The following is a 25,543-nucleotide window of genomic DNA, read 5'->3' as shown; positions in this document are numbered from 1 at the left end:
CAATTGCAAGGTGTTTACATCAGGTGGATTTGCGCAAAAAAAACTAATCCTTATTGTCTTTCTCTTTCCCGTTTAATTGCTCTACTCAGTGATAATTAGTTTGGCTCTATAATAAAAAATCCCGCTCATCAGAAAGAGCAAACAGGATAAAACAAGCGAAGTTCGTTGGCTGGTGCATGGAATCATCCTCCTCTAACAAGTATGGGTTTGATGACCTGGAATAGTAGGCCGCGTTGGCCAAGGGTAACTCGGATCCGTTTTGCTTTTGTTTCTCGAATTATTTTCACCGGCCGATCTTTTGTTTTTGCTGCGACATCAACAAGATGGTCGCCGGCATTGCGCTATCGTTTATTTATTTGTTATCGAAAACTTTTGTCAGACAGTTTGGTACTATATTCGAACAAACGAATATTTCGTTATCTGAACTACGAGCTAATTGCAGCAATTTGTGTAATCATCAGTAGATAAGTGATCAATGCGAAAACAAACAAAGCCTTTTGTCTCACACATAAACTGTTGCCAACCTTTCTGAGATACTTAATTAATGTCATTACTCTTGTTATTGTTCTAGCTCAGCCACGCCTAATTTCGATCGGTAACCGACACATTTTCTATATAATTCTTTCCGCTGGGATTTAAAAAGCTGGTCCGTTAACTTTAATCTAGTTGGCCTTGTAGAGTTTTCAAAACACACACGACTAGAGAGAGTGAAAAATTCGTAATATAGTCAGCGCTCAATTGTTTCGATCGCTGCTCCTACGACACATTATCATAACAAGAAATTGTTTAGCAACCGTTTTCACGGCCGCCTTTAACATTGGCACGTGTAGTTTTTGCAAGGACGTTTCGAATTTGTTTATCTCTGTGTTGCTGCGCAGTAGTCCGTGATGCAATCTATTTTCGTTTGGTTTTCAATGGCGCAGCAAGCTTTGCAAAAATCAAAGGAGCCTTGAATGATGGTTTGTTGCTGATGGTTGGCTGGCTTGTGGGGTGGGGTCTATTGTTTTGAGGAACCATGGAGATGGTGGGAAATGATCCGCCCAGTGCCGTTTGGTTTCTCTCATTATATAGGGATATCCAATTAAGTTTGTCATTCGAATAACAACTTTCTTATTTACTATTTGATTAGCCTAATGTTGAATTTTCTATAATAAAATTTTCTCGGATAGTTGAATCCGTGATTGGACTTCCTGTTAGCTGTTAAATATAAAGGTATTTCACTTCAACTTTTTATTTCACTTTCACGAACCTGAACCAGGTGAAATAGGTAGGTGTAAACGAAGTGAAAATGGAAGTGAAAATACCTGTACCTTTGACAGTTGACAGCAAATCCTATGATGCATTCAGCATCCCGGAAAACGTTTCTATGGGAAGAATTTAAATTTTTTTAAATAGTAAATGTTAAAGTTGTTATTCGAGGGAGATAATTGAATATCCCTGTACATACAGTTGGTTGCAATGTTCTTGTTCTATCTTCTTCTATTGTCTGCTATTGTTCCACTACGTTCACTAATCAGGGTCTACTAGAGAATTAACGAATGCAAAGGAAACTGAATGAAAAATATTGATTCAAAAATCGGTTTTAACAAAGATGTTGATTTAAACCTTGAACGTCACAAATGCAATTTCCTCATTTCACTTAATCGCATGATGATGCGGCAGTAAAGTAAACACATGTGGCATTTTTTCTTCCGACTTGCGGAGATAAAATTTTTAGCGCCAATTATACAATTAAAGCTCTACGAAGTTACGCGGTAACTTCTGTCGTTTCCCAGAAACTTCAATCAATTCTCAACAGTTAAGGTCAATAACAAACGTGTTTTTCCCACAGATGTACATTATCCGATGCGCAGGCAATTGTTTTTGTGGTTTACGCATAAAATTCCTCGATTGTTTTTCAAAAAGCAATCTTTACTCGGTTTACCACATCTCCACTTTTGTCTTTCGTTTTCCCAGTAAAATTACACTGCGAACGTTCGCCTCTTCAAAACAAAAGCGCTCAAGGTTGGTGGCTCTTGCACAGTTCGGCAGTTCAATGTTCGCAAATGCCGATGGCCAATCAGAGTTGTATTGAGCGAGGTCATAACGCACATTCCATATTATTCTAGAAACTACTTTTACATTGCTTCCATTATAACCATATTGGGACACGTTTTTCAAACAAAAATCGTAACAATATAGGTGTGTATTTATGAGATCTTCATAGTAGTAAACAGTTATTCACGCCGCCCTCTTCAATTGTAAATAATTAGATAACTGACGCAGTTCTACGCTCAAACACGAGTTACAAACACGTGTAGAGCCCAGATATTTTTCTGTTGAATTTATTTTTACGGTTTTCTTGGCAATCTTTTCAGTTTTGTTTGTATTAGTCATTTCCACGGCGCATTCCCCAAGTTGAAGTTCATGTTCTCGTCAGCAATACCTTGGTGTGGAGGAGGGTAAGGAAGGTTTCAAATTCCCTTGGATCGATTTCATTACAGAAAGACACGTTTGGATATTGATTTTGGTGTCTTGATGTACTTGCTGTTCGAACTTTTTCAATAGATATTGCTTATTTTCTAGAATTTTCCAAAATGGCAGTCTATAGTACAGTCATTTAAATAGGAGAGATTTAGAAGAGATTCATATAAATAAGTTAGTGATAATGCGTTAAGAACTAAAAAGTGTTTAGCATACTTGCGTTTGTTTTTTTTTTAAACGGCGAGAACACAGAAAACAATTTCGTTATCATCTTGGGGACACATATCATACGCATTTGGTAATCCCTCCTAGCAGTTGTCGTGTTAAAGCACTTTATCCTCTTCTACTATAAATAGTTTTAGCCAAGTAAATATCTAAAAACCCAACCTTGAACTAATCGAATTTTCCTCCACTTAATGTCACTTTTGTAACTCATTCAACACAAACCGATGTTGCAATTTGGCCTTAAGGCCTCCGCTTTTGCGATGACGCCAGCTTCAACGCAATTCCTGAAGATTTCTATGACGTTTTTTGAAACCAAACTCTGATTACGAGATTCGCTGACGCAAAACCGTGATCGCTGTGCGCAATTTTCGATTTTAGCCGCGGGCCTGGCTCGGCCTGTAGCCGGCCGGCTTTTCCGACCTTCCAACCTTTAATGGGCGACCGACATTTCACTCGCAATTGCAACGTTCTAGTAGTGTCTTTTAAAAAATTTGGATTTTTCATCCCAAGCAAAATTATGGGCCTCGCAAGGTCAGCGGCGGTGGGTGTGGCGCGTTTTGCGAAATGATTAATGATGTGCATTGGCAAGGTGGACTGCGAGACTGCGGGCGGCATGACAGAGATGACATAACTTACTACTTTGCGAACAATTATTGAGAAGCTTCCACTGCGAATTTGCAAAGTAATAATCCCTCGAAGTAGGCTAATGGTTTCGTGATATAAGAGCATTTCCTGCGTTTCATGTTATTAATTGCTTAAGGAAGCAAAAAGCGATACAAATGTGAAATACCTAATAACATTGCCTTATAAATAATTATAATTAATCGTTGCCACATGAGCTTTCCTCTTGAGAAACACCGCATTTTTCCTATCTGGGGATCGATTCCAATCCGGCCTAATAACAGCCTGCACAGATCGGCAATTCAATTATTTTTGTTCAAGGTAATTATAGCACACAAACCGTGTCAATTAGGCTTAATACACACGTACGCCGCATGGCATCGGCCAGTTTTCCGCGTTGAGAGGCCCAAATGCCTCCGCGTTTTTCTGACCTCATTTCGCGAAATTGGACGCTTATACGGCTTATCCGGCTCTGCCTGCGCAACCGATTGCGCATCAGAAATTAAAAGATCCACAGCATCACTCATAGAAAGTCGCAAATGTAGCACGAAGCAATCTAAAAATTTCTATTTTACACAATAAAGGCAATTTCTTCCCCATGATGGAGTGAAAGTGCGCTTCTGTTAAGCAATCGTGTTGTATTTAAATGATAACGCTTCATTGCGCAACGACGGTTTTTATGCAACTGAGAACGATCGGGCTGGTCTATACAAGTGGTTTTCGTAGGTTTGAAGATGTTTCACCTTGCGCTGAAAGTGGGACAAGATGACAGAGTTGCTGTATGAGGCACAATCCAATGATTTATTCACTCAGGATAATCAAAAAATACTGGAATGGGATGGTGAAAATACCGAAATTTTTCGTGAATTAATTTCCACTTACGAATCTGATTTTTTTATTATATTATTTTTTATTTTTTCACGTTTTACGTGATGGGTTTTTTCATATAGAGATTCTCCGCACGAGAAAACATCAAGCATAATACTTGGGAACATAATATAGGTTGCTAAACCTCGGCAAAAACAAATGTATTAATCAAGATTTTTACAACTACAACTTCAGCTCGCATGTAGACAAAATCTATGCAATGTTTTTCATTCCTCTGCCAAAGCTCGCCCATCACGAAGCTTTTGAAAAGAAAACGAACAAACCGACGACCATGGTATTTCTTAACACCATCATTGCGATCTGACGAAACAATAGGAGGAAGAAATAAAAATAATAGCCGGTATCTGCTTATTATTAGATAAAGAATCTGAAAGTACCACCTTTTTGTATCGCGTATGTAATCGCAACCTTTTGAAGACTTTGAAGAAGAGTTTTAGCGCTTGTTACGATGTACCAGGAATTTATTAAACTGAAGTCAATATATATTGGAGGTCAGTGTTAAACAGTGGAGAATCAGATTTGATTAATCTAAAATAAACCAATCAATAAGAAAAGAATATATAGTCATAATAAAGAATATAAACAAATTTTTTGTGGGTGTAAGGGAGGCGTCATTGACCCCGATTTCATTGATCAGTACAGAAACTGATGAGTTTCTCTATTGCTCATGAATATGGTTGGGTTCATTAATAACGCCTTCTAAAATGCTCTACCATGTATTCAGATTCGAGGTGCCTGCGATGTAAACAAAGGCACGTGACCTGTAACCAATAGTCAGACGACAAATGTCCGCCAGACCAATGACAGCGCCACGATCGGGATGCCACGCCCCAACCATGCGTCATTTTTGTTTATACCGTAGGCATTTGAAATGTGAATTGATTATACTTGGAAATGGTTGAAAATGGTGCAGTGTTGTAGATACTTAATGTATTATTAAACCCAAATGTATCCAAAGCCACACTGCAACACTGGGTCCCAATTAAAATTAATGTTCTGCTGCCCGTGAAACGTTAAACGGTAGCTGACAGTTTCGATTAAAATGTATGAACCATGGTGTTACTACCTGAATAATAATTATTACATGATTAAGTTGCTTTCTTTCGGTCTCTAATTTCAAGCTTGTTCGATGTAATTAAAAAAGACTTTTTCTTTTTTTACCTTTTTCTTGCGGGGCTGATCTTCAAGCATATAATCCATGACGATCCCCTCGTCTGAAGCTGAACTGAAGGAATTAATGGGCGAGGTGCTCGGAGGGGGCGAAGGGGTTGATCTGAAGGAAGCCGAACTGCTGCTACTACTCCCCGGGGAGGTACCAAACATAGGGAAGGCTGCAAGTTATTATTATTATCAGAATTATAGTTAATTACATGTTAATGTAATTTATAATTATTTATACAATCTGGGTCAACACGATTAATGGGAAAATACCCAATTATGCATTCATTATAGTTTTTTTCGGTTTTTAACCGTAAACTTGTTTGGGGCAATGCTTTGTTGGGGTCACTCTGATAACTCCTGACTACTAATATAGTTGTTCTACCTATTGTTCGATTTTATTTGTTTCTTCAGCATGAACTTTTCTTTGAAATACTTAAATACCTACATAATAACACTAATGGCGAGTTACATTGAGCGCTGTTAAATATTATAAAAACCCGTGCAGCTCATTAAAAGTCGTTCCAAACACATGTGTGTCGATCCAAGGTTAAAAGGATGCAACCATTCGTGGATAGGTAAATATAATGTAAATTTTATATTCGTCCTTGTCTGTCTTTCTAGTAGGTTTTCTATTGCGTCCTTTGCTAAGGCCAAAACGGCTCTTTGTCATCAAATATAGGTCAATCGCGGCCCGCATGTGTGTGCAATGTGCCGCTAACAAGCGGCATTAAAACAATATACGAAACGAGATCGACGACCTTTGTCGTCTTAGTCAAGAGCTTTATCGGATTAGTTCGTCACCTTGTGATGTATTTAAAAAATGTGAAGTGCAATTAATCGTCCTCAGTGATTTGGAAACAAAAACGCAGATTATTGAACCTCTATAACTGGGAAATTACGAGAAGTGAACGTAAACTTCTTGCATAAATATCGACTTGTTTGTTTACATTCGAAGCCGGTAGTAGATAAAAACTAAAAACCCGATGTAAACCGTGTCAAAGCCCAACTACAAGGTACGCTCGAATAGTGGGTAATTGTGCATAGAAGTTATTCCGCAATGGACGCAATGTAAAACCGCATCCACGTTTGCGTCCACGTTCATTTCGACCTGCAAACGTTCTTGTGGCAATTCATAGATGCATTTTGACCTTTAGGACGATTTAATGAAGCTAATAGTTTTATTGCATTGTGCGTATATATTAATTATTATCGGACTGCTGAACATTCTATGTATGTTTAGTCCCTGATATGTGTAGGCGTATTATTATTTCGCGATAACAGTGTTACCGTAAGGACTGAGGAAAGTCGTACTTTTCAAGATAGGGACAATTCAAAAGCAAAATCAATATAGAGAGTATTAATTAAGCATGTAGACTTTAAGTTCATATTAACGTGGGTCTGCAACAGATAAGTTCTTGTGATACAGGGTATTTAAAGTAAAAATTTTATTTCCTTATATTTATCGACAATCACGCGGTATTCTGACGAAATTTTGCGTACCGGAAAAGTTGATGATGAGACACTTAAATATTTACTCAGTTTTTTGTCGTGTTTGTTAAGTAATTTTTTTAATCAAGACTTATTCCCCGTTTACATTTACCGATAAAAGATACCCTAACAGTTTCTTTAAGACCGACTAGCCATGGACTAAAGATCAATAAATGTTCCAGTTATTCAATGACATTAAAGCTGATACCACTGATCCTGCACCTGTACCCGGCCCTGAAGTATACGACTTATTACAAAACAAAATTGCCGAGAAATCTCATGAAAATGGCTTTCGCCGGCCGGCATAATACCGAAGCAGATTACCTATCTAAATTCCATCTTGCTCGCTGTGCAATATGCATCAAATAATTGCCTATTAAGCCACATCACGACGGCACGGCATATGGCAAAAATACATAAATATACGTAAAATAGATTTCTCGAATTACTTCCCTGGAAACGACCTTTTGATCGTCGTCCCTTGGACGAAACAATGTGACATTAAGACCGAGAATAGAACGGCCAATTGGGTTGTAATTAGTGAGGTAACAGCGGCACATCCACATCAGTTAAAAATAATTAAAGGTAATTGCTTAACGTCGAACTTCCACGGTCAAGGATTCGTATGTTAAGGCATAGCAGCACAAAGAAATACGTATGTATGTACCACACACAAATTGAATGCAAAGTGATTCGTAGAATATGACGTCAATCCCAAAGATAAATTTCTGATAAAATACATTAATACGAATAGTACATCTATTATGATGGACATGTAACCTTGCTTCTAGATACCCAATTTCGATGTTATAAATCAATAAACCTTGATGTTGGCGAAATCTTGAAAACCGCATTCAATGAGTTTAATGAAGTCGCAAACATCATGGGTAGACAAAAATTTAGTGACGAAAGGTGGACAAATAATGTTTCAAGTTACTTTCAATTTACACTAATGACATATAGAAGAACAGGACGTAGCAAACAAATAAATGCATGTATTCGTGTGTTCATGACATCATTTTTCCGTTATCATCAGAGATATGTGACGTACCAGCGCATATAAGATGAACAAAATCGGAGTGAGGTCACTTCCTCCGGTTTCACCGTCATGGATTACTATCTCATTTTGCAAAAAAAAAAATGGATCAAAACTATAAAAGACCATCCAGTTTTTCTAGATTGTTAACCTAAGAGAATTTTTTTTTAATCGCCACACAGTGTCTTTTTCCACATGTTAAATCCTAATACTGTGACGTCACTGCAACCTATTGGTCGATTTCCATGGCATCACGAGGCCCTGGCCTGAAATCAAACAAAGGAGACGCTTCCTTGAAACCTGAACAATATCGGTAGAAAGATAAGAGGAAATGACAAATGCAGCGTACCTCGCCTTAACCTATTAAGTTTCGCAACTAGATTAGAGTGCTACGAATAAGCAAGTCCAAAGGTCTTTGTTTGATACAGACAAAGGCATCATCCTTACCATTCTGAGGTGAACATGAGAGGCTCATCAGTACTAAAGCGGCGCTGCACTCGTCCATAGCAGTACTTGGATGAAGGCTGTCCTCCTGGCTAAAACTGGGCCTCCTTTTGCGTGATCTGGAAACAAGAAACCATCATCATCACCCCGTGTAAACACTACAGCCAGTTAGGAAAGCAAACTGGCATGTGAAATTAAACAAACACTGACATTAGAAGGAAACATAATCCACGCTCTCCAGTTTCACACCCTCAAAACCCCATCGGGAGGTCTTCAGTTTTATTGCTGTATGGCTAATAATATATGCCCACATTTACCGAAGTTAATTGAAACGTAAGGCTGGTCAAAGTTGTAGAAGAATGTCTTCGGGCAATATATGACTGATTGACGTGGTTCTAATACGCAAACAGCAAATTTACAATGGTGAAGAAAACCTGGGGCTGGTAATTTATCAGGTAACTGTACAACCAGAGGCTTTAACATGAGTTCGGACACCTGATAGAAGGAAACGGATCGCATTTGCTGTTGTCATGAATATCAATCATTCGAGTACTGGAAGCGATTTAAAATTGAATACAGGGTGTTCGTTTCTGGAATTAAACCATGAGGATGTCGGTAACCATAAAAGATACGAGGTCCGTTAAACTGGGGCAAAGTTGTGCAAATTGGAGTTCAAGAATATGCCCTTTCAAAATTAATATGTTGAAGATAGTGGTGAAGCCTTCAGGATACTCCACTCCTACTATTGATCAAATATTCCAGTAAATTTTTCATTAGCAATACAAATGTACTTCAACGTCTAACCATAGCCTTTGAACCTGCGAAAAATCCTCAACCTTCCAAAGCAAAATATGACCTTTCGCCGGCATTTTATATCAAAAGTGCACTTTGCATGCAATGTAACCACGCACGAGTAAATTATACTGTAGTCATAACATTTTTCCCTGTTGTGGCGTGCAGTTAAGCATAGTTGCTTTCCTAGTAATTTTCTACAATAAGGCCCAGTCCTGGCACTGTAATTTCGACCATACACCTTTGGGCGTGGCCTAATCTTATTTGATGAGGTCCGAGCGTCCTGTGCCGCTTAAAGTCCAGTTAATCGGCTTGAAGTGTGTCTGTTGTTTGGTGTTCAAGGAACGACCATAAAACTTACACAGTGACGAGATAATTACTTGTAGCGTAGCACAGTGCTTCTAGCCACGCTATAATTGCCATCAAAAGATTTTTATGACCTGTATTTTCGGTTGTTAAAGTGTACAAACCAGAGAGAGAGATATAGGATCGGTTCATTGTTTGGTAGAAATTTTTGCAGAAAATTCGCATAACAGGAGAATGTGATTTTAAATTAAAAGTAAAAGGACCAACGTCACTTCGTGGCTAACGAAAGTACCGAATAAGAACGAGGTCGTACGGCGTGCTTACACGGGCGATTGTAAAAGCGGTTTACGCACACTTCCTCGTTCGGTTTTGCGAATTTTTTACAATGTCACGTTCTCATTGTTTCAGAACGCGAACGGGCGTGCATAATGTCTTCATTTTGACAGCCGACATCGTTTCCTGTTTGCCTTTTTAATACAAAAATTACTACCGTTTTGAGCACATACATACATATGTATATCGGTGACACAAAAACCGATTTAAATAAATTATTTTGTAAAATAAGTAACCTAAATAGGGTCTGTATTTTGGGACACTTTATAGAATGCATCACTGTGACGGATATTCAGTGTTGTCTATGTTTCATTAGGTCCACTCATACTCAAGTAGTTTAAAATGATCTTAAAATATGGTTCCTAAAGATTAAAATATGGATCCTATTCCTGAAGAAAAAGATCCAACTTTGAACTCGGTTTTCTTTCTTAGAGATAGGTACAACAGGTACTGAGCAACAGGTTGGGATAACACAAGCAATTTTTTTATAAAATAGCTTTCTTTCGTTTGTTTCTAATCTACTTAAGCCTCGATTTTAGCCATTCTCACATACAGGATGTTCAGAAATAGCGTGTATATATTTTGGGAGGTGATTCCTTCGGAACAAATACAATGATTCTCTACAAAACTAGGATTTAAAAATGGTTAGCGTTCCAGAGAGCCACTTATTCTGAGGCCAGGTCCGTCTTTCATTTCCCCAATTTTTCTTTTGTGATATGCATATCAGGAAGCTTAATTTTTAGGGGCTCGAATTCATCAGTCAATTTAGAAATCTTCCTCTGGCTTTGAATTTTCGTACCTGTAATTCAGTTGGATTAGAACAGAGAAACTTCCGCATTGCAGTTATACAAGAGGAATTACTGCATCTTTTGATACCCTGATTTCAACAGGAAACGTTGCAATTATCTTCGAAGACTTTTCATTGTATTCTCGTCAGTTTTTAGACTATTAAACGTGACAGACTGCATAATTTATTAATAAATATAATTTCAGTAGGTTCTTGAACCCCAATGCATTCAAAAAACCCTGAGACATGCACCGCATTAACGTCATTTTCAAAGGTTTTTGCACCAGATACACGTGTTTTACGTATGCATTCACATTGACCTCTGCACTTAGCATTCGGCAATTATTTTTAAATACCCGGTGTAGGACGACGACAATAATAATTAACAATGACGTTGTTCAGTATCGTTGGGTTGAACACATACTTTCATGCAAGGTTACTTACCCGTGATAGGAGGGTGCAGGAACATCGATGGTATGCGAAGCAGTCCTTTTACGATCGCCTGCCATATCGGCCAATCGGGCGAAATCTGTATCTTGATCGGCCAATCGGGCAGACTTGCGGGATTCCAGCAAACGCACCTCTTCCAATTTTTTCTGAACCTCAAATGGGTCCTGGAAAATATGATATTGTTAACAATATCTAATAATACTGCATTGAGAGATACAGTTAGGCTTAATTCGCAGGGACACAAACCACGAACCAGCAAGTGTACAGGTTCTGGTTCCGTTAGGCCGCTAGTAAGAACGGCTATAAAGTACTACAAGCGGGCTAAATAACCACACGAGTGGTTCCGCTTTGGCTACCGACGTGTCTTTTGAGAAAAATCCATTATGTACTATGATTACAAGTGCGCTTCAGAAGTGGGTAACTAGGCCATTATGGTTAGGTCGCATATGGGATTTCTTGGGTGTTACGACAAATTTGGCGGGTGCGAGGTTGGTATTATTACGAAACGAGTTCGCCAAATTTTCGCAACTGCTATTTACAGCCTCAATCCCCAAAGCTGCAGGGCTCATTAGTCATTAGCACGTCTTCTCAAGGCGGGTGAAAGTATGGTGATGGGTGTTTAACAGCTGATTTAGCCGCAATTTACTAGCGTGTATGTTGTCATTTAGTTACGTAAGCGACCTTCGCCATTATTTTGTTATCGACGATGATAAGGCAACAGACGGACTTTATAATCTGTTTGGTAAACAGCGGACATTATTACCTTACCTACGTTTTAGTCGGTTTTAAGTTCATGTTCACCTAGAAAAACTATCTACATTTACAATATAGGCTGTACATACCGAACTAGATGCGCACCATTAAGACTGTTATTTGCTTGATTTATACTTAACTAGAATTATTGAACTGATTTGCTTCTTCACCATACTAAATTGAGTAAATTTGACGACTATTTCTATTTTTTCACCAGGCTGACCCAATTTATTAACTCACATTTTCAAAGTATGAGAACCTCAGCAAGTTATTAGACCAAAAAACTTTTTAAATTCGTCTAAGAAGTTCTAAGGGGAAAAATATTTTTTTCCCGTTTTCAAAACTTTGATCCTTCATGAACTTGCATAAACGGAATCACTTTGGTACCTATTTTTTCAATTTTGAAAACCACTAAGGTGCCTCAAATTACTTTTGACGGGAATCATTTCTGTCCGAGCTATTATGAGAAGTACCTAATAAGAATCTCAAAATGTGAACATCCAACTGTCAATATATCAATTATTCAATTCTCCTTGCTTGCGATCCTAAAGCTGCACAGCTAAATAAGTCATCCATTGTTGGCACCTCGTTTCCATCTTAGGACTCATCGTCGTCCTCGGAGTCAGCTTGACCGAAACAATTGATTTTCTCGGCCGTCTTGGCAAATATTTACCAGACCGCATATAACCAAAAAAGCATTTTTCATTGCCGATGAAATTAAGGCGAACTAGGTTAAAGGGTGCGATGTTAACGGAACAGGGGGAGCGTTGAGTAAACTGGGCCACGCAAAGTCTCATTATAATTTGATAGCTGTAACTAAAGAAGATTGCGTAAGCTGCGTTCCCAAAAACCGAAATAACTTTGGTTCGGATTTGACACCGAGATGCGTGATGATGGTAATATCGTAATTAAAGCGAGAGAGTTAAGGCAAGCGCGTCGATCGACCTAGATTTTTTCTAGAATGTGGGTCAACGGCGAAAAGTCTCTAGCCAAGAAAATCTCTTCTGCGCATAGGTTACAAGTGTGACCTTAGCCGCTTACGAAACGCTGCCTCAGCTAAGCAACATTCTCTTTGCGACGTAATAACCTATATATTCTCCATGGAAACTGGCTCACGTCGATCGTACGACTCGATCTACCCAAAACAACTTGCAGTTTCGTCGCAAAGAACGATTGTTTGATCGAGGCAGTGAAAGTCGGGTTCTCTAGGTACGGGGTGGTTGCAACAGACGTAACGTTTTCATTGACCCACTGGCCCGCAAACGTGGATTCCGCACATGCCTGCTAATTAACCAGCAACTGCGCATCGTTTCGCCTAAATTAGAAACCAACACTCGATGAAAATCTTTGTTTGTTTACGCATCTGTGCTCATAGGAATGTTCAAACGTTGCAGCAGCGGCACTGGTCGTACCTGACCCATTTAGACAATGAGAACCGTACGCGGCGGTTACCAGTACCACCAAGACTTAACATGGCCGCGATGGTGTCCGCAATGTTTAATCGACCGTGGGCTGCCGTTTCCGACTTCGGTATGCACCTATGACCTCTTAGGATTTCTGCCTTTTAATGCTTCGATATAATGAGATTCCAAAGAGATTCGGAATTTGCCTTAGGCATTCACACATTCTTCATTTCTCTATAGAAGAAATTCTACCAACAAATTTGACGGTGTTTTTTGTCGAAATCTAAACAGAGGACTCATAACACCCTTCTTTCTGGGTTTGGAATGCTACCAAGGAGAGTATTAAGAGTGCGACGGATTGAAAAAAACCCTCATTATGTTAACATCGCCATAGATTCGGCGAATCTCGAATAGAGGCAAGTGTCAACTTGTGTGGATAGATCGCTCTGCGCAAATATTAGTTGTTCACAACCATAATACAAATAGTTTGGCAAATATTTCTCCAAAGAACGATTCTTGGGGATTTGCCGAATCTTACATACCCTTCATTACGTTTCAAACACTTTACACACATGTGAGACCTAATAAAAGACTTGATAAAAGTTTTAAATGTGCCACACAAGAAAACTGAACCATGTAAGCCTTTGTGGTCACCTTCATAAAGGCGATGACTGAATATTGCCCATTAAGTGAATCCTCATAATAATCCAAATATTTTAATAGCTTTGTTGTTGTGTTATTAAAAATGTACTCATAAATACAACATTTCTATCGTTATTTTGCAATAATATCTTCCAATATTCATTGGAAAGTAAATAGCAATTATTTAGATATCGAGAGATATTCTAAAGGAAATATGGAATCCGCCCTCTGATAACAGTGCAAAATCAAAAAATGCTATCAGTAATAAGCTATTTATCAGCTTTTGACGTGAATTAAATCAGCAGTATAAACCCCACTGATAAACGTTTTTGCCCAATTTGCATGTTAAATATCAACCATAATACAAAAGTTTTCAATTTTGCAATTTTTGCATATATATATTTTTCTCTTACAGTTTGCTGGTATCGCAAAAAGCATAAACTCCGATCGACTATGTTCCAACTATTAATCGTGTTCAATAATAATAATAATAAACCGATCCAATCAGGTATACTTGAGTCAACAGTCATTGTTCAACAAACAATATTACGACGAGCGTATAACTATTATAATATTGCCTTGACAAAGATGTGTGCAATAGTAAGAGGTGTGTCTTGATGGACATAATTCGTCCTAAAAAAAAGTGCCGTTGTGCGTTAAACTAGATTCTACAAATCGATCAGTTGGGCTAAGCCAGCTTCAGCTGGTTAGATCCAGTGATCGTTCCTCCTTTGTATACAACAACCCTCAGCGAATCAACAACAACGCAGTGGGGGAAAATCGAGGCTTTCCCGCTTTCCCACCCCGATAGTTGTTGGATGCATTAATATTTGCAAGGCGCGGCGTTGCCACGCTTTCCTGGATACCTTCTGGATAGCCGAATTTTCTTTGTTCGAATGCCAGAAATTTGGGAGGTCGATGTGACATACGCGCAAGCGGGGCACGTGTTGCCTAAAATAAGTAGGTCACAGGTCGATACTAAATCGGGTCGGACGCGTGCTTTTCTGGGCCTGCCGCCGGGTTTCTAGGGCAACTCGACCCCGCGTCCTGTTTTACGGCACTGCAACTGCCTTTCGTCACGGGAGCATTCGGGACAATCATCTGCGCATATGGTCCAAAACGATGTCAACGCGAACCGCACCATCTCTTTTCCCTGGTATTTTTAGAGGTAGCCTTCGCAAGAACTATGACGTCGTTTTGTGATGTGTGTGGCAGCAAGAACCATTGCGAATGAAACTAGTTTTTCTGTCATTGTTTTATAATCCTCGTCAATGGGTGTTAGATCTGGTTATCTTGGGGGCCATGTCGCAACTGGCCCCCGAGTAACAATGCCAAAACTGTGAGAAGAAGAGATGTGCCAACTGTAGATTTGGAAACGCTTTATTAACCATAGAACTTGGACTTTCACTTATTTTAGAAAATTATGGGGAACGACCCAGATACTTGCAAATTTGCGTAAAATTCGCGGATAAAAATCGATTTGCTCGCAACGTTGTTCCGATAGGAACTTATTGGTACCAACGAGAAACGTGCATGGATAATTAGGAATATCAGGACTCATGTAGGGATTCGGTCGAGCGAAGAATATTTTTAAGAAGATAATTGGTTATTAAATCGGACGCGTGAAAGTAAAGCGGGGAAAGTTGTGAAAGCAGCCTTGGCGGTTCTAACAGCGGTAACAGGTGGATCACTGCGCAATAGCATACGTAACCTGATTAGATGCAAATCTCAACAATTATGCTCGAAATAGGAAGTCTGTAGAATCCTTTTCCTATTATTATAGTACACTCACTGTTTAAATCACGCACCCACCGTTATAGAGCCCATGATTTCTTCGATTGGTGCAAGTTCATTGATTTTGTATTAAAAAAAATATGTATGAAAGTGACTGGAATTTCTGAACCGAAGCTAAGACTAAAGCCCTAAACATGTGGTTTATGCCTCATCTCCAACATGATCGATCGCTGAGACTTGAACGGCAATAACAATCAAAACCAATGATTAGTGTCGAGTTTAATAGCAAATTGAATTTTTCATATTTTCATCTAAAGTAGTTTTTAAAAAAATGCATATCACGTATCCAAGAATAGGGTGGGTAAGTGCGAAGGCCTCGATTTTCCCCCACTACGTTGTTGTTGACTCGCCGAGGGTTGTTATATACATATGAAAGAGGTACGATCACTGGATCTAACCAGCTGAAGCTGGCTTCACACATCTGATCGATTTGTAAAATCTGGCTTAACCACAACAGTATTATTTTTTAGAACGAATTATGGTTGTCAAGACACACCTCTTGCCATCGTACAGATGTTTGTCAAGACAGTATTGCTTATATGCCTGTGGCAATATTGTTTGTTGAACAATGAATGTTGACTCAAGTGTATCTGATTCGATCGGTTTATTATTAATATTAAACACGGTTAAGAATGTTGTAAGTTAGTCGATCGGGTATCGTACGTTTCGAGATACCAGAAAGTCAAAGAAAAAATCAAGAATAAATTTCCAAACATTTTGTTCAAAGAAACTCAACATTTTTTAGCCTTAATGAAGGACGGAGGATTCCGGAAACTTCCTTAATTTGAGAACTATTTTTATAAGTTAAACTGTGTGTACCTTTTCGGATTAAGTCAATCAATTTTTAATCGTATTACCGGAACCCACAGTCATAAATGACTCATTCATTACCGCTTACCGGATCAATATGTCAATTTTTACGCAACCGTGACTCAGTTCGGAAAAACTTTAAATATCGAAACATTGTATATTCCTTATTTTTTAAGATACACTCCTCGATATAGTACTCATTTTATCTAGTTTTTCCCAGAAAATTGATTGTCCCTGTCAATTTTGATGTGGCTATGACTCAATTAAAAAAATTAATATAAAAATTTAACTTTCTTATTTTTAAAGATGTACTCTTCAATATGTACTCAATTTTCAGCTAATTTGTTATTCCATTGATCATTATTTGAGCTCATTTTTCCCAGAAAAGCGATTGCCACTTTCAGGTTTGATGCAGCTGTGAAGTTTTGATAAGTTACAACTTGCTCTAAATAAAGAGCTCCGAAAGTATTCAAAAAATCTAGGAGTCTATTAGTATGCTTAAGTTAAGATAAATTCAAAATCTAATCTCAATTGTTTTATTGATAACATGCTTATTCAAGTTATGTGAATCATCTAAACAACGTCTGAACCTGTTGAATAATTCACATCAGTTCCTGTTTGTTTATTAAATCTTGGATGAGTTTGGTGTTTCTCTGACTTAGTCTGTTTCGTTTGTTCGGATTTTTTAATGTTTGTTGGGATCAGTCAACACTTTCCTTACAATTTCTCCAATTTGTCTCACCGAATCAACGTGTTTATTGTCTTGGGCCACGTCAGACACCGGTAACTGTTAGTCATTTTGTTAGGCGGTCCCTAGATAGAATTCTCAACTTTGGGTCTGACCGGTCTGGCGCTGAATGTGTTAAGACCCGAATATTAGAGCAGAATAATGTATAAAGCTTCGGTGAAGACTGGGTGCAAAGGCTAAAGGTGCTTTAATAAATAAATAGTTATTGGCCTCAAAAAATAGGCTGGAACTTTTGAAGAAATGGAGATTAGTCACTTTTAACCTGAAACTAGACTGGCACCTCATAAGGTTTCATCCATTACGTAATCTGTTCAATGTCAATTTGGTCAATAATATATCCAGCAGGAACGTTCCAAGCCAATTATTGGCATCGGTCGCTAATCCAGGTAGTTTCGTAACGGATTGCTAATATAGAGAATCATGTCCTTGTCCAACATGCAATGTCTTGGCAAGTGCAGGCATATACTATGTACCATGTAGGTATTATTTGTTGTGATCGATAAAAATAAAATGTTCCGTAGCATGGGCGAGATGTTAGATAATAAACACACAGTTTTAATTTGTTTCCGCCTAGTATGATGACGTGAGATTCACCGTATTATTCTAGAATAAGACATACAGAAGCGACACAAATGAAGGCACCCAAAGTCTCTCAGGGCGAAAACAGAAGGTCATCCTAAGGGTCGAGTTTTCTTGCGTTAAAATCAATGTTTGAACGAGATAAACTATAGAGGTATAAGCCAAACATTGCGTTAGCCATTTGGTAACGATGGCAATAATTTTATTCACCATAGTGTCTGAATCGTATATTCCGCAATTAAAATCTCGTTACTGAAATCTGGGAAACTTGCCTGATAAGAGGCAAACGACGCCATAAACAGTTTAACAATTATCATTAGCCGTTCATTAAAAGCTTCCGATAGTACCACATTAGGTGCCTTTGGTAGCAGTTCCGTGCATGCGCCTGTAGAACATCTACGCAGTGTTCTACGCAAGAAATGGTTGGACTTGAAGGCTCGGTTTGATGATTATTGCAGTGAAGAGCCGAGGAAGACATAATTTTTTTGTTTTTTGACAACGTACCTCAGTTCCACTGGGATGGATTCTGATGATAACCTCGTCGGTTTCGAGGTGGTGTTTCATGACCTCCCCGCAAATTTCGCGCCCATTAAAAGTGACGAAACATTTTTGCTGGGGCACTAATTCTGTGCCCAGCACCGACTGGAACCCGGGACCGATGAGATCGTTTTCGAAAAATTCGGCGGTGGTTCTTCCCAGGTTCCCTTGTCTGGAGTCGAACCGGACGGTGTAGCGGGTGTTCGGCGTAAGGTTGATGCAATTACTGTTAATCTCCACGCTCGCGGGGGTTTTCACCGCTTGAATGACCCCGGAGTAGTACTTGCCGTCCTCCCCTGGGGCGCACACGCGCGTCCCGATGATCGACCTCTTCGCGATTCTTTTTCCCGTTGACATTTTCGCCTAATTGTCCGGAAAAAATTTTGCTATTTTACAAATTAAACGGGTGCATTCACAGAACTACGCGATGGTCGGTAAAGTACAGTCTCCTGACCAGCAATTTCTGAACGGACTCCTGTTGGGGGCTGAAACACTCTACGGACACATCAAGAACCAACTCTATGATTTTGTTATCGTAGGATATGCACATACTTGAGAGCGAACGTCCGTCGTTGATAACACGCCAGTACAACGGCTGAACAACAACTGATGCGGCGACCGGCCGGCTTGTGTCGATGCCGTAACAAGAACAGCTGATCGAACGCTAGTTCTATCTTTGTCCTGGCCACTGTGGGATAACCCGACGAGATTAGTACGACAAAATAAGTTTTTCAGTATCCGTAGGAGATATCAGAGTATGATTCCTTGGGCTTGGTTAATTTTGGGTATCAGGGGTTGTTCTTGGGTTAGTTGTTCACATGAGTTTTTCCACAGCAAATGTCTTCGCATTCACTACATAGATATAAATATGAACTATTTCCTGATTATTTGGGAAAGATTCATTAATTCCCCCAAAATAACGATATGAGATTTTGGTTAGTCAGATTAATTCGAGTGTTTCTTGGATACAATGGCATGGGCTAGTCATATCTTGAAGTGAATATAGTCAAAGCATTTTCCTTCCAACCGAACGTAAAATGAGTTGCATTCATTGAATTTGTTGATTTTTAACTAGGCAATCCTGCCATTTTCTCCATAAACATTACTAAGGTATGTACGTTTTAAAAGTAAAGTAAATGAATATCCCAAAGTTTAGATTAGTAATAGTTCTTGATTTTAGTCATGGACATGTGGAAGGCCAGTTTGTCACTTTTTAAGTCCATTTTTTGACTTATTCGAAAGTTTCTGATGTTTCCTTTTATATGGCATGTAACCAACCTCAAAACTAACCTAAATAATTCGTTATGAGTGTAATGAGCGTTTCACTATTTTGGAGCTACTTTCCATCTCTTACTCTATACCTTTTTAACTTTATTTTAATACATTTCTTAATCCATTCCATCATTTTTTTCCAAATATTTTACAATCATTTTTCCGGTGTTCTTCTCTTAATGTCTTTTTGACTTCATGGAATCGATTTTTCCTCAGCAACATCGTCCAATTTCTTGTCTCTTTTCTATCCTCATAATCTGCAAGGCTCATGACCCATCATCCTCGTAATGTTATGGAGGCAAATTTTTGAATTTGTGAAGTCGAAAGACCCCTAGAAACGAAATCAAAATACATTATTCGTCACAGTCCAGCCATGTGCAATGTCAGCAAACACATGTCATTTTGACGTCATTCGCCGGAAGAATTCTACTCTCTATATTCAAGAATCTGGCCCTAGATGTTAAGAAAAAATTTACGACGTATGAATAATTCGCATTGTATGGTTTATTTATTCGTCAGTACCGGTGTCGGAGTTTTGGCACACCGTAGTACCAATATCGAACCACAGTGTGCTAACAAAGAGAAACTGAGAGCGCAGGAACGCACGCTCCATGGAATCGAGCATAGCGGCCCGGCCACAGCTGATGATAACAACAAATCCACGTGACCCTACTACGCTTTCCGATTGGGCCTGGATCCGCGCTGACCTACATACTGTCCAGAGAAGGAGGGGGAAAGGTCACACAATGGGCTTTGCCAAGACCGCTTCTTTCTTGATTATCCTTCGCCTTTTTTGGGGAATTTCTGCAGGTGTCACCTTGCCTGCTGATTGCTGATGGTCACGGGGGCGGTACCCGCCACAAACAAGGATCGCTACAATTATTGTGACGCACACGTTGCATATCTTTAGTTCACTATTTATCACTCGCTAAACAGTGTTTCAAACACGCAACGAGCCGTGGTAATTATTTGTCCGATAAGTGTTTAAAATTCACGATTGTCGCCTTCGGGGTCACCAGAATCAGCCCGTTGGCACGTTAACCCACTAATTTTTTACAACTTGTATAAACAATTGTGTATATGTTTTGTATAGACCTCGAAAAATTTGTCTTTTAGAAGAATACCGTTAAGGAACGCGATGCTTTATTGTCGCTATTGGCTGGCATTTTGGGTAAACTGCCCACCTTTAATAGTTTATTCATGAAACGACCCAATAAGTTTTCAAGAGGTTTTTAACGGTTTTCCATATGCTATAAGGCTCAGATCTGTAGTGTAGGTGAAGCGGTTGTCAACATCATAGTGTGTTTTGGAAAATGTTTGAGTTCATGCATGACATCATTTCATTTCAAAAACATGTTATTGGAACCATAATTTTCAGTCATGCGGTTACGCCAGCTACGCTAACCAAAATAACATTAATAAATTGTTCAGTTGTTCCTGTATAAAATATAATTTTTTGCCGAATGTAGAAAACTACAGAAAAATTTAATACATTTAGAATAATATCTCCCTCACCTACTCATCTTCAAGTCCAAATGTGAATGTAATCCAATGGAAAGAATTTGCACAAAGCTTGAATGTGTTTGAATCAAGTGTTGAAGTTGCAATTAATCTCTGCTTGAATTCAAGTTAGTGATTGAAAGTGATCACTCGATGATTTGCAAGTTGTATGCAATTTGAAAAACGTTACATACAGGGTGAAATTCTTTTAATGGTTAGTGCAGGGATTTCGGAAACAAAGAGAGAGAGTTGCAAAGTGGTTTAAGGGCGACATTATTAATGCCTGGTCACCTTTAACTGCAAAGTTATGACGCGACAAAAACTGAAAAAAATGTAAAGTAGACATTCTGCATTGCAGCAGAAAACGAAAGCAAGGTCGTTTCAATACAATTTACTATGCCCCGAGTATTTACATAATAATTGTTATACAACCGATCTATGTTGTTTCTCTTGCAGTCAATTTATGAATCCTTCTCGGTTTCTATACGGTTGCGTGGGGGACTAGTTCCACATATTTGGGTCAAGGCTTAAAAAGCTGAATTGACCCAATAGAGTGACCGGATGGAATCTGTGAAGGCGCCTTTTCCTGCTGTCCCATTTCAAATACTATGTGGTATTATGCAATACTAGCAGCTTGACCCGGTTGAAATGCTTCAAAAATGCATTTAATTAGATCGTTACAAACATAAAACGGCATTTAAAAAGGTGGAAGGTACTTTGAGGTCGAAGTCTAGGCCTCATTAAAGCACAATGTGCTTGTGTGTGTTTCAAATAGCATTGCTAGAGTATAAAAACCTAAAAATAGTCGCATAGTAATAATAATAATGTGAACGTATTGGGTAAATTTTGATTTTTCTCGTCGCATTCTAGACCAATAGGCATAAAAAGCGAAAAAAGTAACTTATCACGTATGAGCGTGAAATGTTGCGTACGAATCGCGAGCGAGGGTGACACTCACGCAAGAAATTTTTTTGTGACTTTTGTACTCAAACCCGGGCTATTACAGTGGAAATCCCACACTAATTCATTGTTGTAGATCTGCACATGATTACTTTCATAATGACCGACTAGGCGATGCTTTTGGCATTTTGAGATATTTTGTTGTACATTATTATGTAATTTAACATTTTTTCGCTATTTTGGAGATACGTAGGATGTAGCTAAATTGTGGGTAACGAAATATTTTATCTTATTGACTAATACAATACCATAATAATTTTTTTAACCAGCAGTAAAAGCAGTACATTGCGCTGTTTTCATTATTTATTAATTAACTTATGTGTGTGTTCGTTCAGGTTAAGCAATCTTAGTATGCGACAGGAAAATCGAACGGGGAAATTAGGACGGGAATTGAAGGATAGTAACGTGATACTTCCAAAAGTTTCAGTAATATCATCATTACAAATGTGGTTATATCTTGAAATCTTGCGGACCCATGTTAATATACATTTTTCTTTTAAAATTCTTCAAAGATCATCCCTCAAAGTTCACTCCCGTAGTTAATTAACGCCCTGTTTATTTCCTCTATTTACAAATCTTCGACGGCGGTATCTAATGTTTTTATTAAAGTTCTTGAAGACATGTTACATAAATTAAATATTAATCTATCTGTAATAACAGTTGGAGATTGGAACATGAATCTCGTGAATGGTAATTTGCAATCTGTTCGGTGCTGCAGGGTCTTTCGTGTTATCGCTGAAAAAGTAGTGACTATAAGTAAAAGACGGACAAGACAAGAGTACCGACAGAACCTAATACATCTGAAGAAAGTCTGTAATGAATGGACAGCATCACATAAGGTATCAAAGTAACGCAGAATTGATACTTTTTTATAACATTTGTATTACTGATCTCTGTCAACTGATTTAGGATTTGCGGGTGCATTGAAAAATTGTACTTATCACTTCTGGAAAAGAGGGGACACGTAGTACCCTAAAATGTGGAATACGATTAACTCAGGGTCAGTCAAGATTTTTTGATATGTAAATAGCAGAATGATTTGAGATTATCTGCCGAATAGCGAGAGAGTGAAGGTGATATACATAGAAAGTCGGTGTTTTATTTACCATTTATGTGAATAACAATGAGTAGATAACATTGTATTCTAATTCTATCATTTAAGTTTGGTATACGTTCATGCATTTTTATTCGTTTTAGTGAGTTTTACAGGTTTGTGACAATATTTGAACTCGACGATACCTATAGCCTTGATTCAATTTAAAATGTTTCTTTTACTTTCGAAATTATCACGATGAAATTCTGTCTGTGCTAGATTCAATACCTCCCATCCCTATTGGTAAATACATTTTAATTAAACTAACTATATTATATAACAAAGCATGTTTTCACGAATTTAAGCATCTAGATTTTCACTATGTAATCAACAAAGAACACTTCCAAAAATTTAGAAATTATAAATATTCACTATCTCTAAATCTATATCTAGAATAAAGTAGAAAACATTGTAAAATTTTTTTAAAAATGTTAAGTAAAATTATTAATAGTAAAACGTCGAAGGGATTGACTAGAATCATGATTTCTCTGGAAACTAGCTCGACGCCAAATATAATAGCACATTAATAATTTGGATCTAAACTATCGAACGACCATTTCTTCAATGTTCAGTTAGGGAGAGACAGTTGTCAGTTAACAGATAACTGACAGACGGAGTGTTTATCGAATTTAAGTTAAAGTGTAATCAACAGTTGTAGTAAGGACAGTAGTAAAGATTTCCGTTAGTTTTTAATCACTCCGTTTTAGTTATTCTTATTCGATTATCCGCTGTGTTTATACCTCATAAAATAATTTAAAAAACTAAAATGCTAGTAGCTTCAATACATTTGAGTTTAGTGCATATGTTCACCAGACGTTTTTGCCTCAAAATTGCTTCGGCAAGATTTCCTTAGGCTAAGGCTAATGCGCTTGCGATATACCCTATATACAATTCTAGCAGGACATTGAAAAATTGGCCCTAAATTAAGTGTTTGAAAGCAACATGATATCACCTTCGCATTATTTTCGTACCTAGTTCAGAGACGAAAATTAAATTCCTTCAAGTTCGCACAACGATTTTCATTACTTGTAACCTTCTTTCAACTATGTAATCTCTTCCTGTTAGTTTCGTTCTCTTAATTTTGTTTTCTTGTTTTTTCTATCTGTTTTTGATTCATCTATCAGCTAAAATTCTGTCTCTGTCACATTTTGGTTGAATTGTGCACACTATGTCTAATTTGTAAACTAATTCAATCGATAAGAATAATTTTGTCTCTTCATAGCTACTTTCAAAATACTGAATTATTTCTAACTATGTCACCCAAATTTACACCCTTTTCAACCTACATATTATACTACATTCAACGTCATTCAGCCCTTTCAAATGACGTCGTTATTGCTACCTCTGGCTTTCTCCTCTTCACGTGGGTGTATTTACGCATTAGGGAAATAAATTTCACTCAGAATTGCCCACGTTTTGTAGAGTTCCTGCGTGGGTTTTCTCCCTTTTTAAGTAAATTTCCAGACGTGCATACGTCTCTTGCTGGCTATTCTTGGCGCAGAAAATAACCTTCCAATGTGACCTTGCCGTAGATAGTAGTTTCGGTCAATTGCAAATCGCAGTGCCAGAAGAGAATGTGTAATGAGAAAAGTCCTTTTATGGCCGGTAATATTAATAATAGATTACTGCGTTGGAATCCGGCGAAAGTCTGTAATTTGCCATTATTTCAACCACAAATCGTGCCGGATTAGCCGGACGGAACAGGTTTTGAACTCATAATTTCTATTTGGTATGAAGGTCGGAGGTGCTCGGTGTAATTTGTTTGATTGATCAGGTTCCAAATTGAAAAAATGTTATAGTGCTTAATCTGGACGACAAAGAGTTTATAATACTTTCATGAAAGTTAACAGGAAATTCAATACTAATAAATGTTATCTGGATGACGCACACGTTTGCCGAACCCTGCTTGCATTAAATCGCATGTAGAGGATTTTACATATCGCAAATTGATAAAATTTTATGTAAACTACTCTCATAGAGGTGGCAAAGGAAAATTTCCTGACCTAAGCCAAGCCATATAAATATGAGCCAAGAATCCGAACTTAAACCTATAATTACCTTGGCCTTGAGGTGTTTTTTCCAATTTGAAATAGCTGAGCTGTAACCCGGATTCACGTCATCAACTCCCTGGCATAGATTCGATTTAAACTAAAAGAGGGGAGGGACAATCGATAATCTAGGTCACCAGGCTCACAATGGGGGAGAATGGAGCGGTCACGCGGGAGAAGGGATTTTTTTTGTTGAGTTAATTTTCCACTTGGGTTGACTGTGTGGTTGTTTGGATCGTCTAGACAGCCACTCGGTTTTTTTAGGGTAATTTCTCTATATTGTTTTGGTACCACCCACTGCGAATGCAAAACTGCCAAGGCCAATGCCGAAATTGCTGATGGCGCATAAATTAAGCTAGACAGGGACTGCAAGAGACCTTAACATTTTTGAAATGTTTTATTTGGCAATC

At 38.3% G+C, this 25,543-nt stretch overlaps 1 protein-coding gene across 2 annotated transcripts in view; it reads right to left on the bottom strand.

The window, feature by feature from the left end:
* The window catches only part of Glut4EF (Glucose transporter 4 enhancer factor), a 29,934-nt gene extending 11,035 nt beyond the window's left edge, over positions 1 to 18,899 (bottom strand). The window contains exons 1-5 of one of the 2 annotated variants that reach the window (XM_066402445.1): positions 18,813 to 18,883; positions 18,228 to 18,755; positions 10,989 to 11,158; positions 8,330 to 8,445; positions 5,359 to 5,528 (exon numbers count right to left, since the gene is read on the bottom strand). In XM_066402445.1, the coding sequence (XP_066258542.1) occupies positions 5,359 to 5,528; positions 8,330 to 8,445; positions 10,989 to 11,158; positions 18,228 to 18,617 (846 nt within the window). In that variant the 5' untranslated portion in view covers positions 18,618 to 18,755; positions 18,813 to 18,883. Of the gene's footprint in view, positions 1 to 5,358; positions 5,529 to 8,329; positions 8,446 to 10,988; positions 11,159 to 18,227 lie in introns of both variants that reach the window. The other variant, XM_066402446.1, reaches the window with a different exon arrangement.
* Between the last annotated feature and the right edge of the window lie 6,644 nt (positions 18,900 to 25,543).

The sequence above is a fragment of the Euwallacea similis genome, chromosome 26 (genome assembly GCF_039881205.1).
Source record: "Euwallacea similis isolate ESF13 chromosome 26, ESF131.1, whole genome shotgun sequence".
Classification (NCBI taxonomy): Eukaryota; Metazoa; Arthropoda; class Insecta; order Coleoptera; family Curculionidae; genus Euwallacea; species Euwallacea similis.
Note: the sequence above shows the minus strand (reverse complement) of the source record. Positions and strands in the feature narration are given on the sequence as shown.